Raw genomic sequence first — 19473 nt, forward strand, 5'->3', positions numbered from 1 at the left:
TATTAATTCATTAGTTGAATAAAAATATAAAATAATAAAAATAAATCATGTGAGTTAAGATATATTTAATTCAACCAATGAATTAACGTCACATCAATTTGTACAAAATAAATTTATATAAGAGTTTGTGACTATATTATTATTCTAACAATTAATATGGTTTAGAACTAATATCGAGATAACACGAGGCTGTCGTAGGTGGGGAAGTAAAAGAAAATTAAAAAAATTGGTATCGTTGCAGATTGTTTTAAAAATAGGGACTCCTATGATATTTTACTCTATTAGCCTATTAGGCTTATTTCTCATTTTCTTCTCTCTCCTCACTGTCTAAAGGCTCTCGCCGGACTGCTTCTGGCTACAGTTGGTTTTTAATTGAAGTTGAAAAGCTGCTTGTAGCCAGTTCCATAGACCTCAAAATTGAAACTGTTTTCTGAATTCTGAAAACCCCCCCAAAAAAAAAAAAAATTTAAATTTTAAAAATTTAAAAATAAAAATAAGAAATAAACAATGATTGCAAAATGCTCTGTTCAATCCAATGACCCTCACCTTTTTCAGACCCTCAACGGACTTCGCCATATCGCCGAAACGCGCCGTTTCAAGGTAATCAAACCAAATGTCACCTTACTTTTCCCCATTTTTCAGCTTCTCCCAAAATTTAAATGTTTTGCCCAGTGTCAGTTTTATCATTTCATTTGTGTGGCGCTCGTATCTGAATTTTAGTTTTCTATCATTTATTTCAAGTGATGTTGGCTGCTGAATTAGATAGCTTTAATTGCTCAAAAATATTGAAAAATAATTATGTTTTAAGTAAAGCAAGAAATCTTTTTATGGTTAAAGGGTGCGTGTGTGTTTGTTTAGAAGTTCATTTGCAAATTGGCTAAACAGCTTTGGTTGACTATGCAAAAGTGCTTTTTTGGATTAAAATGCAATTACAGTGCTTATTCTCCTTAACTAGTAATTAAGTTGGAGCTTTTTTCTTTTTTAAATAGTAATTTTAAAATGTGGTTTTCGAGTTAGAAAAAAAATTCAATTGCTTTTTGGAGAAACACCAGATAATTAGTATTTTTTATGTGTTTACATGTTTTCAAAATATGTTAATCTGTTGGTGGTGTGGGTGCAGGCATGGCTGTTGGATCAATTTGGGGTTCTTCATGATGGAAAAAAACCTTATCCCGGTGCAATTTCTACATGTAAGTTTTCACATGAGAGATTTGGCATTTGGGGTTAGCTTTTCTAAAGATAATATCATACATAATACGTTAGCTTTCCAGGATTGTTAGTATGTTTGTGGTGGATACTCATTTCATTGGAATGCTTAAGCTTTTAGCTTGCATTCCATCATGTGCTAATAACCATGTGTCTTTCTTGATATGTCTCGGATACTCTGTTTTTGTGCATAATGAGTATCATAAGTGTCGGCACATTTTGTCTGGCTACTTGGATTTGTCCACCTTACAGCTTCGGATTTTTCGGTTGGACTTTCTGACAAGTATGAATGACACGGTGTCTTAAGAATCTTTTACTTGGTGGCAGTAGAAATGCTGGCAACAACCGGCGCAAAAATGGTTGTCATTAGTAATTCTTCACGACGTGCTTCAACAACAATAGACAAACTGAAGAGCCTTGGTTTCGATCCCTCGCTTTTTGCGGGAGCTATCACCAGTGGAGAATTGACTCATCAGTACTTGCTAAGGTTGGTAATAGCATCTTCAGTGATTAAGGACTGAAAAATCATTTATTTCTCAATTTGTAATATGTTAGACTCTGTGATGATTACTATGTAAGTCTATTTAGCAGTTTGCATCTATCAAATTGAGCTACTTAACTTTCTTGTCTCAACTATTAATCTTCTCCATTCGTTTCCATTCTCTTGTTCATTCAGCATTATATGCACTTTGAACCAAGCCATCCCTTATTCAAATGGCAGAATTATCCATAACTAGTGCCTGTCAAAATTCCATTGGTTTGGTTCACTTACTTTCCTTGAACATTCTAACCTTTTCTCATCATCCTCCTATCTTTTTCATTTCCTGTGATGGGTTATTTTTTTTTTTTTTTGCCTCCCTTGAAACTATAATATTGAACATGATTTTCTATGAACCTGTTGCTTTGAGTGGACAAGCACATTTCAAATATTTTGGAATTTATATGAATAGGAGAGATGATGCTTGGTTTGCAGCTCTAGGAAGGTCTTGCATTCACATGACTTGGAGTGACAGAGGTGCTATATCTCTTGAGGTATGAGCTCTCTGACTATTTTGTTTGCTGATATTTATTCCCACTTTTTTTTTCCTCCTCAATTTTGCTTAAAAATAAGTCCTCTATTTTGGAAATACTTAGAACTCTTTCTCTCTTTTTCTGCAATCCTGTAACTTTTTGTGGATACAGGATTTCATGAAATGACATAATTGTGGAGCTTTAACTTAGAAATGATATTCATATAAAGCAAAAACTAATGGGGGCAGAATTTTACGTCTTTAACACTCTGGCAATGCTCTGAGGGTTGAATCTAATTGTCCCAAGGGAACCAACCGATTTTAATTTACTGACTTTTTCTGAGGAATTTTCAGTGTTTAACAACATTATAACGAGAATCACCCAGCAGTGATTGTAATGTTACTTCTTCTCTTGTCATTTGCCCATTCAGATGAGGACAGTTTTTTTCTTGTTTTGATTGACTGCAGCCATGAATATAACTTTTAAGGAGATATGGTTTTGAATAATTTGGTACATAGTTGAGAGGATATTTTATTATGTTGCACCACGTAAAAGTTTATTTTATTTTATTGTAGCTTTTGTTTTCTTTTGGTTGTTTGCAGGGTCTAGGCTTAAAAGTTGTGGAAAATGTTGAAGAAGCTGATTTTATCTTAGCTCATGGTACTGAAGGCATGGGGCTTCCTTCTGGAGATGTACGCCCAATGAGTCTTCAGGATCTCGAGAAAATTTTGGAAATTTGTGCATCTAAGAAAATTCCCATGGTGGTTGCCAATCCAGATTATGTGACTGTCGAAGCTAGGGCTCTGCGTGTCATGCCTGGTAAAGATATTTTAGTTAATGAGATCTTCAGACCACACAATGTGGCACAGGAAAGTACATTATATCTAGGATGACAGATTTGATTCTGTTTGATTTAAAAAACTTTAACCTAGTGTCTGTTGATATTATATACTCATCTCACAAGTTATTGAGTAGGAATTTCTCAATATCTAAGAATTTCACATTTAGGAATTTTATTGGTTTACCATTTGGTTATGAATGTATTTTGATCATACTAGGTACATTGGCATCTAAATTTGAAAAGCTTGGGGGTGAAGTGAGATGGATGGGAAAGCCTGATAAGGTGGTGCAATTACTTTGTTCTCTTTCTAGTAGTGTTATTATCCTTTTCCTGATATTTTTGGACTTTTAGCAGACTGTGTGTGGTAGATGGTGTATGTCTTTAGTCAAACAAACTGACATCCAATAATACGTGTGGCTGTAATGATCATTCTCACATGATATCTTTTGGGTTGCCTTTGGTATAACTTTTGTTTTGCTTTTGGGCCTACCTTCACAGATGTTTATTGCATTATATTACTGAATTTGACAACTTTTAGGAAAACCACTTATTACTCACACACTCTTTTGTTATGTCATTTCAATTAACCAAATATTAGCTATAAGTGCTAAACTCAATACTACTGGCTATTCCCTTCTACTCACCCACACCTCATCAAACACAATTGCACTCCTTTAATTTATTTTTTGTCCAAATATGTCAGTGTATTCCAACTTTATCTCAGATTGTAATACATGAATTTATGATTTGGTTAGTTGTGATGGCAACATCATATGTATTTTGAGATTTTGCAGTATATAGAAGTAGCTAAATGAAATTGGTGACATCATCACTCTGCATTTGCACTTTCGTTTGATTGTTTACATTCTTTTAACTAGGCTGTCTATTGTCCTTATCTTTCTGTGGTCATTTTATGTTCTCTGTATTTTCACTCCTTTTAATTATTTCATCAGATAATATATAAATCGGCTATGGCCATGGTTGGTGTGGATGCTTGTGATTCTATAGCTGTGGGCGACTCTCTTCACCATGATATTAAGGGTGCCAATGCAGCTGGAATCCAGTCCGTATTTATTACTGGAGGGATCCATACAACTGAACTTGGACTTGGCAGTTATGGAGAAGTTGCAGATCTATCTTCTGTTCAAACTCTTGTATCTAAATATGATGCGTATCCATCATATGTGTTGCCATCATTTACGTGGTAGACTTATTTTGGTAAGCTCTCTTCTTGGGTCTCTGCTATTTGCAATAAGATACACATTTAATAACTCACTACGACTCCAATATTTAAGAATGAGAGCTGTTAGCTACTCAGATGGTTTAGCCGGAAAGAGGGGATGAGAGAGTAATTGCATTGGATTAGCTTTTAACAAAACTCCTTTCCCCATCGAAATGAAAAAAATCTGGACCATGAGGTGAGAAAAGGAACAATGAATGTTTGTGATTTCGTCCTGCCTATATAGAGTCTGGCCAAATTCTGTAATTTGCATGTTGTCCATAACAAAGGTGATATTGGATCATTGAGCAGACTGTAGATTTTGCCATCATCAATTCTGTTTATCATCTTTACTTCGTACAATCAGTTTTGAAATTTTTGTTAGCATATTGTCTTTTGAATTTTCAGGGATCTCAAGAATGCAATCATTTTCCTGACAATTTTTCTGGCATCAAATGATAGTTTCTACATTTATGTGTTGTGAGACAAAAGGATGCGATGCACCTTGAGAGCGGTGGTTCATCCTGATTCAAATTATCCTCAGTTGACTTTCTGAACTTCAGATGTTTTTACGGCATTCATCTCATTGTCTTAAACCTTTTATCAACTTTGGTACGGGGTTGAGGCTAAATAAACTCTCTTATCTCATATGAATATGGTAATATCATATAACAATGATCTTCCATCACCTGATGAGTAAACTCATATGGCAGTGGTTAACTGGCCATACATGGCTTCGGATAGTGATTTTTGGTTTGAATCCTGAAGTTCTCATGTTGCCGTTTCAGATTGAGAAGAAAAATAGAAATTTTCCATCGCTATTTTAGTGTCTTATGTCAAATTTCTTCATCAAGTTCTTATTTTTTAAAAGACAAATCTGGAATCGGTTGTTCAATTTAATACATTTGTATGGTATCTATCAAATATCAATCATTGATCTCTTGGGTCAAATAAAAATGCAAAATTTATTTATTGCCGGATTGTGCCATTAATTGATCCATCTTGATGACCTTTACAAAATAAACTACACATTTCTTGCTGTACTCGTTATTATACTAAATAGTAAATAAAATATTAAGCTTGTTTTTTTTTTATTTTTCCAAAGCAGTTTCTTTTGACCATCTTGGTGTAGCTTGGTCAAATTTTCATGATACCATGCCTGCAATGAGAATGTTGAATTTTTTATAAACGATGGAACTTAGCAATTACCTCTCTACAATTTTGGTAAAACTTTGCTACCCATCAAATGAAGGAAATTTTTACAAAAAAAAAAAATCAATTGCGAGGGAAAGTGTCAATCTCTGATTTGCTATGTCAAAAGTCCCAGAGAGAGTACTGGTACAGGAATGAAAATGTTTTTTAATATTAAAAATGAAATTCTTAATTAGATAAAATAAAATTGAGATTTTGGTTACATGTTGACTATTAACAGTTTGGTAGTTGACATAATGCCGGCGAGTGATGGTTAATTGGTAATGGCACAGAAGCAGCTTATTATTACGTGTACGTAATAATAATAGAATTATTCCAAAGTTTCTAGAAGAAAAAAAGATAATAACACATGGATTTCCAATTTTAATAAAATCATAAATAAACACACAGTTTATATATTTTTACACAAGTTCTACAATCAAGTATCTGCATACGAAAAAAGACATACATAATTTAATTAATTAACTATTTTAGTACAAATCAATTAGTAAAGTAGTAAACTTCTCTTTCTCACTATGTACTAAGGTGAGGATTTATATCTCAAAGATTTTCATTTAAATAATTGAACATAAATTTTACCAATTCTAAGTTCAAGTTTTTAAAAAGTACACCATAATAAAATTATTTTAAATATGACTTTAGTGAAATTTTGATTGTAATATTAAAAAAAATTATTTTGTATATATTGGAAATATATTAATTTGAAATAAGCTATTTTCAAAATTATAGTGGTCAAATTGTCGACTTGTATTATTGGCACTTTGGCATTGTACAACAAGCGCTACAATACTGCAACAGTAGAGTTGGTAAAATTTGATTCGATCCGATTGCCCAACAAAAATACGACACGAATAAATGAGTATGAATTATAAAATTTGACACAATTATTAAATGGATCGAGTCCGAGTCGATACGATTTTTATATGTCGTATTAGCATTAAAGTTCTTAATTCATTTACCTTACCAATAATACAATTATATTTTTTTATTTTAAATTAATTTCTAACTCCTTGTTATTAAAACTCAAGTGTTAGATATGATTATCTCTTTTTATTATTTTTAGAAAGATAGATATTTATACAAAATTTTATATAGATTTAGAACTTTAATAGTGTATAGATGTGTGTGTGTACGCCTGCGCAAATATTTGATGTAAATTTTTATGAATAAATAGATATTGAACAAGTTATTAAGTAACCCATTTATTTTTTGTGTCGAGTTTAAATCTTAATATTTTGATATAATTATTAATTGGGTCGGGTTTAGGTTGACCTGAATTTGAGATGGCACGAGAGTGATACGACACAAGCACGATCCGGTGGCCCGTTTTGCTAGTTCTACGTAACAACAGGGATCTATTTGAAAACCATTGCAAGATCTATTCTCATTCATGATTTTATTAAAATAAAGATACCTAAATGTTATTACATCCTGACACGAGAAGAACAAAATCTCAAAATAATGAAATAAATAAATAAATATAAACCAACAGAATTTAGATCTGTTGACCAAAGAAAATCTTCAATCCTTAACACGAGCACGTAGCATATCACTGAGCATGATCCCAGCACTCAAGTAACAAGAAGCCCGGATAAAGAAAGCGAGCGATAAAATGGAAGTTGGGCCCCCGGCGGCGGACACGGAGATGGCGGAGGCGCAGCCCGACCCACAGCAGACGGCAGCTCCAGCAGCTGCAGCTCCAGCGGCAGGGGGGATCGAGAGCATCCCGGCGACTTTGAGCCACGGAGGGAGGTTTATACAATATAACATTTTTGGTAACATTTTTGAGGTTACTGCTAAGTATAAGCCACCGATCATGCCCATCGGGAAAGGTGCATACGGCATCGTTTGGTAACTAGCTCTGTCCTATCATCTTTTAATTTGATGTATTTGTATGTGGGTTTGTGTAGATATTTGTGATTTTGAAGCAAGTTTGTGGCTTTATAGATGTATGTGCTTGTGAAGAAGCCGAGCTAGAGAGAGAGGATTCTAGGTGAGAGAATCCTTGAAATGATGCTTAAGGTTAAAGAGGAAATAAGGGAATTGGATTTTATTTGAAAGTTGTTATGTCGTTATAGTAAAGGTTTGTTGGATTTTCAGTTTTGAACCCGGTGAATGTGCAAGTGACGGTGAGAGATTTCTGGGTATTGAAAATGGTGAGCTAGTAAATAGGACACAATATGGGTGATCGAGGGTAGACGGAAATAGAATTGAATTTGAATTTTGCAGGAAGAGGATAAAAACTTATTAGCTATGTCTTGTTAGCTTCTTTTCGTTGTTAATCATTTGCAATAAGTGATTAATATATTTTCCCTTTAGTAAGTGGCAGAGCATTTCTTCTGAAGGAAAAAGGAGATCAAATCTAATTTGTGTATGGTGATTGATAAAAGCATACCTGCCAGTCTAAGAGGAATTTATTAGAAATGCTTTTGTATGTCGAGGGGTGTGTGAATAGTTTTTATCCACATCCACTCTAGTTTGACAACTTCTCTTTTCGGTTTATACAAGAAATGTACTGATAACAATTTTGGCTGTTTCTTAGTTCGGCACTAAACTCGGAGACGAATGAGCACGTGGCGATAAAAAAGATAGCTAATGCATTCGATAACAAAATTGATGCAAAGAGGACGCTTCGTGAGATCAAGTTGCTTCGACACATGGATCATGAAAACGTCAGTGAGTGATAATTACTGATTCTTGCTTTTTTTTTTTCCAGCAACACGAGCAGCGTGTTAGATTAATGTCTGTTGTTTAGTTTGATCTTCTGTGGGAAAGTTGGAATTTTGGTGGAATCGTTTGTGTTTCTGTCTATATCCTTGTTCTAATCTTTTACTGAATTAAAGTATTTCCTTTTTATTAATAGTATTCTTAATTAAAGTACTTGAGATGGTTTATTTGATCAATTTTTCTGTCATTGATTGCTAACAATGCTGAACATTATGTCTTTTTTTTGGGGGGGGGGGGGGGTGCAGTGAAGCAGATAACAGAAGAAGAAACCCATTACACACTATGTGTAATTACTAAAGATGCATTTCTTGCTTGCTTCACTCTAGTTGTTGGTGATTGCATCATTATTGTGATAGGACTGTGTGATGCAGAATAGCAGAAAGAGAACTTAAATATTACTCTCAAATTCATATTTTCACTATAAAGCATTAAGGAAAGCACACAATACTTTTGACAATGAACACTGCTCTATGCGGATTAACCATTTATTTGATTTCTAATTTATTTATTGGTACTCCCTAGGGAGCTTCATCCCAAAATTTGTGAATAAAAAAGGCTGCATGCACTGCAAAATGATAAAAGGTATAAAAGGCTGAATGCGAGTATAGTCAGATAGTTTCGGACTGAATGTGAGTATAATCAGATAGTTTCAGTCGTCTTGTTATTTTATTTTTAAAGTTGTTTGAGAAAGAATGGTTCACAGATCATAAGCTATTGAGCATCTCGTCACATCAAAATTTAGGCTTTTTAGAAGCTTTGAGTTATGATACTGAGAATGTGATGTGGTTATTTTGTTCAAAGAAATAATTTGGACAGTTAATAAGTTATTCAGTATTCTCTTTTCTTTCCTTCAAACGGAACTTGGAATTGATGAGCGTCGCACTTTGAATATTTGACCTGATCTGCATTTATTTGCCCAAGTTGTTAGAACAACCATTTTATGGATTTCATATTTTGTAGCTCTCATGGGCTAGTTTGTGGGATGACATTTGATGTGCGTGGGAGGATTTGTTGATAATATTTTCTTTCAAGATGAATGGTGGAAGAAGGTTGACTTACCTAGATGATTTGTCTTGGAGCAATCTTTGATGAGTGGTTCTCTGTATTCCTATGCCATTGCTAATATTTGTTAGAGTTATTAGTTTTTTATATCTAATGCTTGTTGGGCCTAGTGTTGACTACCATACTATTGTATTGTTTGGTGTTTTAGCCTTTGTATACTACATGGAATGATAAAGGCATATTTTTATATCTAGTGTATTTATTTGATGTAATAGCTTTAGTATTTTCCTGGTGTATTTGTTTCTAACTCAGCTGTTTCTTTTTTTCTTTTTTTTTAGGTGAAAGAAAAGTTTATTTGTCTTTAACTAAAGCCAATTGCATTTCTTATGCAGGTTGTTGCAATCAGGGATATAATACCGCCACCACAAAGGGAATCATTTAATGATGTTTATATTGCATATGAGCTCATGGATACTGACCTGCATCAGATAATTCGTTCCAATCAAGCATTATCAGAGGAGCACTGTCAGGTTTGAATTTAAATATTCAGATTTATTGCATAATCTTGTAAAATGGCTCTACTAAGGGCCAGTTTGGTAATATTGTAGCTTCTTAAATAATTGCTGTTTGTTCTGCTCTGAAATAATTAGCTGTGAAGAGAATCGGTTTAATATTTGGTAAAATTTGTTTTTAAAAGTGCTATGAGTTTTAAAAGCAGTCATATGTGTTTGCTAAATCTTATTTTTAAGTTGTTCTAAGAATGCAAATAAGTGAAATGAACATTATGTTGAATAAAATTTATTTACACATTTATAAACATGCATGTGTACTATTTCCTATTGTTTATATATAATAATTGACAACTAAAATAATTTATGTTTTATTTTGTTATCTCAATATAATTGATAATGATAATAATCTCTTTAAATTTAATGATTTTATTTCCTAATTGAATAAGGATAATTTTGGATTATAATATATGTGAGGATATATATGGAATTGTATTAAATACATAACTGATTCTTAAAATCGATTTGAAAAACCACTCCTTCCTTACTTTCCAACATCTGTTGTAGGATGAGGTGATATTTCCAAACATGATTCTTAAAATATTTATCAAACACCAAAATTAGCTTTTAGCTTTTCGAAATCACTTTTGAGCCTCATTCAACCATTACATGTTTTCCCCTCTCAATAAGAGAACTCATGATTTTTCTTTCTGGTTTTTGCTGTTTTTGACATATCTATATATTTCTTGTTGCTTCTAGTTTGCTCCTTGATAGTTGTTTTCATTTATTAGGTTACCATCTCCATCAGCCTCATAACTAAATTAATCACTTTATTTTCTTTTTGCAGTATTTCCTGTATCAGATCCTCCGTGGACTTAAATACATACATTCTGCAAATGTTCTTCACAGGGATTTGAAACCTAGCAATCTCCTCCTGAATGCCAACTGTGACTTAAAAATATGTGATTTTGGCCTGGCTCGTGTCACCTCTGAAACTGATTTTATGACAGAATATGTAGTTACTAGATGGTATCGTGCGCCTGAGCTTCTTTTGAACTCTTCAGATTATACCGCAGCTATTGATGTTTGGTCAGTTGGTTGTATTTTTATGGAATTGATGGATCGCAAGCCATTGTTTCCTGGAAGAGATCATGTGCATCAGCTACGCTTGCTTATTGAGGTATCTAATCATCAACTTTTTGTATTCTAAATCCAAGATTGTGTGGATGGATATATTGACTTCCAAGAAATTGGATATATTTATTGAGAATGTTACATGAAATTGATAACGATTAAAAAAGGTAAATTAGTTCTGAATCAAAAGGTTCAAGTCTACTGGTAGGATTTGCATTTTTTTTTTTCTCAAGTCCGAAGACAAGCATGGAAATAGAGACAAAAGAACCCCCGTATTACAGAAATTTTAGGAACTTTCTAAATTGAGATATTTGTATTTCAAAATTGTGTAAATAGTGGAGGGGTGGATGTAGCGAGGTGGATCAAGGCAGTGGATTGTGAATCCACTATGTGCAGGATGAAAAATATTGAAGTTTTGGCCACCGATAGTTGGTATACTTTTGTGCAATGAAATGTTAAAACAGATCAAATGTACAACATTTCAGACCTCTTATATCTGTTTACCTATACTTGATATATTATGTGTGATATATCAGCAATTTTAACCATTAAAATTCATGGATGTCTTTATTTATCTGGAATCTCGTTTTCAGTTTTTAGTGTAAAGAATATTATTTCTTTATTTCCCTTCTCTTATCTTGCTTGGTTCTTCAATTTTGTTACAAGTTTGTTGCACATATGAATTCATGCCTAAATGTATAGGTGTAAAATCATGAAGTCCTTGCCAAGTAATTTATATTATTTATACATGTCTGAATTTTAGTATGATTAAGGTCACACTACATCCTTGCAGCTGATTGGTACTCCATCAGAGGCTGAATTGGGGTTCTTGAATGAAAATGCCAAGAAATACATTTGCCAACTTCCTCGTTATCAACGGCAGTCTTTCACTGAAAAGTTTCCAAATGTCCACCCTTCAGCTATTGATCTTGTTGAAAAGATGTTAACATTTGATCCGCGACAAAGGATTACTGGTGAGTTAATTATGCGTACAATTTGGTGTTGTGTCAATAACCTTAGTGAATGAATGCTACACTTGCATGTGGAGTAGCATGTATAAATTAGGATTTCTAAGCAATTAATAATTATGTCCTTGCACAACTTCATGGCCATATTTGATTGAAGTTTCTTGAAAACCATGTGTTGATCCTGTATCTTCCGATTAATATGTGTTGAGCTTTCATATTAATGGTTGCATCACAAAATTGTAAAGCAGCATGTGTTTCTTGGTTGAACTTTTAAGTCACTTAATTCTGCAATCTTCTGGTCATTTTGTGCATCATGCTGCAGTTCTTTTGATTAATTAATTTGCTCTTCGATCTCTAATCTGCTATTGATATATTTTTTTAACTGCAGTCGAAGATGCACTTGCACATCCCTACCTGGGGTCATTGCATGACATCAGTGATGAGCCTGTCTGCATGAGCCCCTTCAGCTTTGACTTCGAGCAGCATGCGCTGACCGAAGGACAGATGAAGGAGTTAATCTATCAGGAGGCTCTTGCATTCAACCCTGAGTATCGGCAGCAGTAATAACTTGTGAGCTGATTATTTAATGTGGCTTTGATAGTGTTGTTTCTCTGTTTTATGTTTCGGTGAATTGAGTTCTTCATGTAAATACATGTTACATCCAAAAAAGGGGATGGCTATTGAGTTGCAATATTTTATCATGATGGGCAGAATTCAAGGACCAGAGTATTTGTAATGGTGTTTGTATTGGCTGTCTTTATTGTTGTCCTAATGAAAACAGTCAGCGTCTGATGATCAGATTTCATTCGTCTCTTTCAGCGATTCTGTATCTATCTGTCCTGCTGTCGCAAAACAATTAATGATGCATTTATTAAACGGAAATTAAAATGGGTTGAGATGAGAATGAGTTGGAATGAGAATGAAAAATAAAAATAAAAATAAGTTGTTTATTTAAAACTGTAGGAATTGGAATCAGAATCGGAATGAGCTATTTGCTTACTTTGTCTTGAAATTAGAATTTGAATGAGTTAGATTATAATAAATTATTAAAAAGTATTTATTAAATTATTGTTATAATTATTATTTTATAGTTTAATTACAGTAATTATTTATTAAAAATTATTATTAATGATAATTATTATTATATTAGGTAATTAATTATAATATGTTAATTAAATATAATAATATATTAATTATTGTGATTATTTATTTAAAAATTACTATTAATTATTATTATTAATTATAATTAATATTAATAGTAACAACTGTTTTTATTAATAATAATAATATAAGGGAGGTTAAAATGATAATTTTAAAATTTAAGTAGAGGTAATATATTTACTTTAAGAAATGAGATTTTCATTTTCATCTTTTTCATAGAAATAAAAACTCTAATAATTATTCTTAATTTTCGGTGAATCGCACTATGTTAATTCTTATTCCATCTCTCATAAAAACAAGTAAACTTATCATTTACTTTCATTCTTGACTAGTTCTCAGTCGGTCATTCCTGATAAGTAAACACACTACAAGTGCGAAACTAAAAATGCTTGCGCCCCAACGACAATGGCATCTGTCATCTACAGTCTGCCTTAGAATCCTTTCCGGTAAAGCATAAGCACGATTTTGCTTATGCTGCCGATCTGGGACATCTCTATTCAGCAGTATCTTGCAGCAATTTAAAGAGTTGAAATTGAAATGAATATCACAAACTGGATTGACATTTTTTACATTACGGCGTAAATGAAACTGCTATCTAAATGAACCATGGAGAAATTTGTTAATACATGAAAACCTGTCGTGAACACCTTAGGGCTTAGAAGGTTACAAAAGGGATTTCTGGCAACAATTTCTCAGCTCACAAGAAATTTCCTTAACATGGTAACAGAAATTTATATGATACAGTTCACTCAAGTCTTTCAGAAAATTTCCAAACTAGCAACTTCAAAGAAAAGCAGAATTTGAAACTCTAATTTGAAAATCAAGGAAAACAGATATCATCACAAGCTCATAATAAAGAAAGAACAAATCAGATCTTTAAGAAACAGGAAAATAACAAATAATCTCCTATTGTATAAAGCCTGAATTAAGACAATATCTTCAATGATGATGCTGTTAACTTTTCGTGCTCTCAAAGAATCTTGAAAGCGGCACAGGACCACCAGCCTCTTCATCATCACTGCCAGAGTGCTTGGTCCTTGACCTGTGCTTCTTTTCCTTCTTTGATTTCTTGGACCTGGACTTTGATTTTCTTGATTCTCTCTCTTCTTCATCACTACTAGAAGATTCTGATGATGAACTTGAGGAACTTGAGTCAGAAGATCTCCGCCTTGAATGCTGCAAAGGAAAGATTTTGAGTCAGAAGATCTAACTATAACTGTAATTTTTGTTAAAAAAATAATAAATATATAGAAAATGAAAAATAAAAAATAAAAAGCCTAAGAATAGAACATTTGGCTAGTGATTACACAATCCAAAGAGAACAGTAAATCCAGGATACTGCATAATTCCATTGAAAAGAAAAGACAGTTATAAGCGAGAAACAAATCCACATATCCAGATGGTACACCAGATTACCAGTAAAACCAACAAAATTTACATATTAAACCATATGTTAAGCAATTCAGATTGACAACAGTGTACCACAATTAAACACCGATACAAAACTCTGTCCTGTCTCTAATCTTTCTCGATGCCTCTAAACTAAAAATAAATCTTCACTTCTCGTCATTTGTAAAATGACACAACTGATTCTGTCCGAATCAAATACTAAATTTTCTCTGCAGTTTATAGCAACCAAAATTGCAGTTAAGAGTTCCCATGGATTCATCAACCCCTCCAAGAATGTCATATACTGACCTGAAGATAAAAAAATATGTTACAAACTAAGAGCTACAATGCAGTTCTTCAAGCACGGGTCCCCTCCTTTAACACTATATGACAAAAAATAGCTTCCAGGAGATTCTTGGAAGTTGATATTTAAACTGCAAGTACCGAAATGGACAGATATGAGTTTCTAAACAGTTTCCAGATCCATGATTTTTCTTCACTCATCTAAACCAGGTAGGGATTTTGTGATAGGGAACTATATCTGATTCTAGCTTTGTATAGGGGTGATTGGGTATACATTTATAGCACAAATAGTCTTAAAATTTTGTTTTCTTAGTGGACAGCTGGTCCACTATCTGTTTTAAATCTTCATCTTTAATACAATTTTGAGTTTTTTTTATTTAAAAAAATCACCAAAATACAAGGCTAGGCAAAAAATCACCAAAATACAAGGCTAGGCCAAACAGGGTTCTTAGCATACTTTATTGGTAAGAGTTCAAATCACTATATTTACATGTGCAAAGTATGTCAATACCTAAATTAAAACTTTGGACTGTATTTCAAACATGAAACAGTCAGATTCATAAGGTTGCCAAACCATATGATGCGAATGAATACAAACTTGAAAAAAGCACAAACTGCACAATACAAGGAGCGAGGGGGGTCAAACTTGAGGAAAGCACAAACCCCACAATACTAGGAGCGATGCATGTTGGTACTCAACTATGGTCCAATTATTTGAAACAGTCTAACTTGCTCAACCTCCCAAAGAGAATATGTTTGTTTCGTATTTTGGACTGCATCAGTGATGCAAAATTTAGTAAATGGATAAGCAATTTTAATCCTCCAAAAAACAGTACCACTAGGCCACTTTAGTCTAGTAATAAATGTAAAAGCTTTTACCAGGAAACTAATTTAGAACAGAAGACTGAAACATGTGTTTCTAGTTTCAAAAAACATCCATGAAGGCAAGAGCATAGAGGGTTGTTCCCTTAGCTTATCGTTAAGGAATTAAAAAAATCCGTGTTATAAGTATTATCATATCAGTCACATATGCAATTTATATGAAACAATGACCAGCAACTAGAATCTACACGCAAGGCTTGTTAGAAATAGTAAGCACCTTTCTCTTTTTGCTGCTGCGTTTCTTTAAGTCTCTATCCTTCCTATCTACAAGAATGCATTCATCAGTAGAGAGGTAAAGAATAAGGGTCAGTAATCATAAGAAATGAGACACATGTTCTTGTCTTAAGATCTTTTACACATACCTTTTTTACGATCAGACTTACTACCAGAGTGATTCCTTCCTTGGGCCAGCTTGCGTGCCCTTTCAGCATCTAATTGGGCTCTGTACTCTCGCATCATTCTATCAGTATCTTTTTCCAGTTCACCTTTTCTCAGTTCATCTTCCTAGCACATCAAGTACAAAGATAAGTGACAAATATGCCATTCATAATAACACAAACGCCAGTAGCTTAGCACACATTCAGAAGGTATGCATCCAGAAAACTTGGAACTGAATAAGAAAATGGTTACAGTAACAATTCTAATGTGAACAGAAAAGAAATATACAGGGCGTCATAAGAGAGTCCAAAGTGCAAGCAAAGGGTAAGCTGGACCTTTGGCCAGCTTTGTCTGAACCATTTGCAAGCAATATTGACTCTAGCTCCAACTTTTTCTTCTCTTATTTTCTTAGCATGTACATCATAATAATGTGAGTTTCTAAGATCAGACAGAAGATTTTGGAATATTTAGGGGGCATCAAGTTAACCTGGTGAAAGGTTAAGTCTCTTATGACCTACTATTTGCATCTTTCATGGTGAGGGATTAAGGGGGCCATTGTATTCTGTAAGCAAAATAACTCAAATTTCAGGGGTTCTCACTTGGAGGGTGTATGTTTGCACTAATCACAACCACACAATAAATCAATACCTTGCTATGTTGAAGAGTTTCAAAATAAATAAATAAATATCAAATTCAAACTTCCTGATTGTTATCATCCAAACTTGGGACTAAATGAATTGTGAAAAATTGGACTTGCAAGGTTAACAAACTACAGTGGGTTTAAATACATTTGACAAATCCTGCAACAGCAACACTCCATCAGTCTAATTCTATGATACTTAGGAACAAGGCAAACACAATCTTAAAGCCGGTGTAGCTACGAACAAACCTAAAAGTCCAGACAACAAAAGACTGCATCATTTTTAAACTCGTAGATGCCAAATTGCACAAAATCATAATCCTAGATATATAACAAGCGAAATTATCTGGAAAATTTCGAAGACAAATCCATTTAAATTCGAGCTTAATCAAATACCTAACCAACTTTTTCAAAAAGAAATTTAGTACTTTACAATCCGAAATCAGAATGCATTATCAAAAATAGAATAAGCTTCTGTATGTCACAGACGAATAGAGGTGCCAAATATATTTCTTTATTTCTATTACTCTAAATAACTTCTCACATTCATGCATGTGGATATGTTTCTTCACATAGGACATAGTCACAGAGAATTATGTTTATCGCATTCACTGAACATTGTAGCAAGATTACACCAACAGTTAATAAAAACAGATATGAATTTGCATTGCAGCTTACCTTTTGTTTCTTTTTAAACTCTTCCCAGGTAACCGTGTGAGAAGTTTTAAGGCTGGCCAAACGAGCAGCATGCCACTCTGGTGAATGAAAAGACCCATCCACCTGCGAGGGCCCCATCAGAAATATTCCAGGAAAAATAGTCATCCAAAATAATATTACAGCATTACTTAAAACAATCGAATTGTCTAATTGACGAAAAGAAAAACCTTTCCTAAGATACCCTAAAATAAAGAATGAATTTAAAAAGTTAACCTCACCATTAGCAATTTTCAGCACTAAGCATCTAAGAACACTAAACGATCATCTGTTCACTCAAATAAATAGAACTTGCTAGCATGCCCTTGATCGTTAAATCAAGAAATAAAAGAGGGCCGTGGGACTGGCAAGCACTTGCAATCAATCATACCAACAGAGAGAAAGAAAACATTTGTGTATAAGTGCAGATCACTTCGCTAATTAATAACGTAGCAGCTAACTCGTCAAAAGCTTGTCAAGAGTAATACACTTGTGCACTTCTTCTTCTAGGAGCTGATTTAGGATCTAAATTTATTCCAAACACAACCTATACAATCTAACAACTAACTTCATCTAATAAACGTATTGAGAAGAAATTGTTCTGTCGTTCAATTTAAAAACTAAGCTCAAAAGTTGCTATCACTACTCTTGTACTGTTGCAAGCACTCGAAGAGGTTTTACCAGTTAAGATAGCAAGCAGCTAACCCAATAAAGGTGTAAAAAATTGACTAGGAGAAACAGTTAATAGCATAAAATTAAAAACTAGTGCACCATACGAAATTCTAATAATCCAAATAAGCTCACTCCTCACTAATCAGTATCTCAAAACCACCAACCAACAAGCCAATTGAATCAGATTTTTCCCGCCAGTAAGCAGAAAAAACAATTACTTAGCTCAACAAACTGTAGGAAACAATGCAAATCACAAGCAACAAGCATGTGCCAGAAATTTAAAATTAGACAGATTATTAAAACAATCCAAATTAAAAACACAAATTTACTAAACCACTAAGCATAAGCAACTAGACTAATCGAGATAATGATAAAAAAATTAAAAAATTAAAAACTCGAAAAATGGGAAAGATTTTGATTTTGAAATACTAGTATGAAAGGGTACGAACCATGCCGTCCTCGATCTCATCAGGGGCAGCCGAGGAAGAACCGAGGCGAGCTCTCTGCATGGCTTTGTACGCTTGGTTTTTGCCCATTTTGAATGATATACCCAGATGAAAAAAAATCCGAGAAAATTTGAGGGGACAATTCAGAAACCCAGAAAGAAAAAAATAGAGGAAAAGTTTTCTTTTCTCTTTTTAATTTTCTAGGATATTAACGGTCGAGAACCCATGAAAAAGGAGAGGAAATATAGGGATTGTACGGAATTTGTTGTTATCGTGAGTGAAAGAGAAAAGAAAGAGACGATGAAATAATAAATAAATATTAAGGGGCGAAAAAGAAAGATGGAAGATATCTAATTTCTTTTGGGTAATTTTCGGGTCGGGTTGATCAAATCTTATTTAAAGAATCCTTTTTAAACCTTTTAAAGTCCATAGAGTTACAGTTTGGATTGCCCATGAAGGCTCAAGGCCCATGAGAAAGTTACTAATCGGGCTCCAGTGTCCATAAAGTTTGATACGAGTTAGGTGTTAAAATAATAGGCATATCCCAGCTAGGGATGGCAAAAATCCCCACGGGGACGGGTACCCTCGGGGATTTTCCCCATTCGGGGAGGGTACGGGGAAAATTTTATACTCAATTTTTTTTTCGGGGAGGGGACGGGGAAAATTTTTTACCCAACTTTTTATTCGGGGAGGGGACGGGGATGAGGTGGAATCCCCGTCCCCTACCCATTTCCCCATTTTAATTTTTAATTTTATTTTTATTTTTAAAATTACTAATAAATAAATAACAAAATTATAAATATTGTTAAAAATAATAAATATCAAAATAGTTGTATGTTGGGAAAGTGGTCACCCCTTACCGGGAATTAGTTGAAGAGTATTAATTGAAGTTTTCACCAATTGTTTATTGCTTTGATTATACTGGTAGTAGTTCTTCTACTAGATCTACAGGGGATTCTTATAAGAAAGCAACCAAATGGATGACAGGTTTTGATGATTATGTAAACAATGGAGATTGTGCATTTGTTGCAGATGAATTAGATTCATATTTGGATGAGAAAGTTATACCTCAGATGGAAG

At 33.6% G+C, this 19473-nt stretch overlaps 3 protein-coding genes across 6 annotated transcripts; 2 read left to right on the forward strand and 1 right to left on the reverse strand.

Annotated features, from left to right (window-relative positions):
• Positions 1–489: 489 nt before the first annotated feature.
• LOC18047682 lies at positions 490–5089 on the forward strand. Of its 4 annotated transcripts, none has more exons than XM_006442132.2 (8): positions 490–600; positions 1121–1190; positions 1534–1693; positions 2157–2238; positions 2820–3036; positions 3276–3340; positions 4012–4276; positions 4686–5089. In XM_006442132.2, the coding sequence occupies exons 1-7, from the start codon at positions 508–510 to the stop codon at positions 4264–4266; spliced, it is 942 nt and encodes a 313-aa protein (XP_006442195.1). In that variant the 5' UTR covers positions 490–507; the 3' UTR covers positions 4267–4276; positions 4686–5089. The 4 variants fall into 4 exon arrangements, with proteins under 4 accessions (XP_006442195.1, XP_024044560.1, XP_024044559.1 ...); XM_024188792.1 differs by having other exon boundaries at positions 4067–4276; XM_024188791.1 differs by lacking the exon at positions 4686–5089 and having other exon boundaries at positions 4067–4526.
• Positions 5090–6946: 1857 nt separating this feature from the next.
• On the forward strand, positions 6947–12664 carry LOC18047683 (mitogen-activated protein kinase homolog MMK1). The gene is made up of 6 exons (XM_006442133.2): positions 6947–7340; positions 8032–8161; positions 9611–9748; positions 10575–10907; positions 11655–11835; positions 12218–12664. Exons 1-6 carry the CDS (start codon positions 7102–7104, stop codon positions 12391–12393), a joined length of 1197 nt encoding a protein of 398 aa, XP_006442196.1. The 5' UTR covers positions 6947–7101; the 3' UTR covers positions 12394–12664.
• Positions 12665–13779: 1115 nt separating this feature from the next.
• Positions 13780–18711, reverse strand: LOC18047277 (protein FAM133). The gene is made up of 5 exons (XM_006442134.2): positions 18397–18711; positions 17261–17362; positions 15927–16068; positions 15782–15828; positions 13780–14166 (listed from the first exon to the last, which is right to left on the reverse strand). Exons 1-5 carry the CDS (start codon positions 18481–18483, stop codon positions 13945–13947), a joined length of 600 nt encoding a protein of 199 aa, XP_006442197.1. The 5' UTR covers positions 18484–18711; the 3' UTR covers positions 13780–13944.
• Positions 18712–19473: the final 762 nt, after the last annotated feature.

Source organism: Citrus clementina, unplaced genomic scaffold, assembly GCF_000493195.1.
Source record: "Citrus clementina cultivar Clemenules unplaced genomic scaffold, Citrus_clementina_v1.0 scaffold_3, whole genome shotgun sequence".
NCBI lineage: Eukaryota > Viridiplantae > Streptophyta > Magnoliopsida > Sapindales > Rutaceae > Citrus > Citrus x clementina.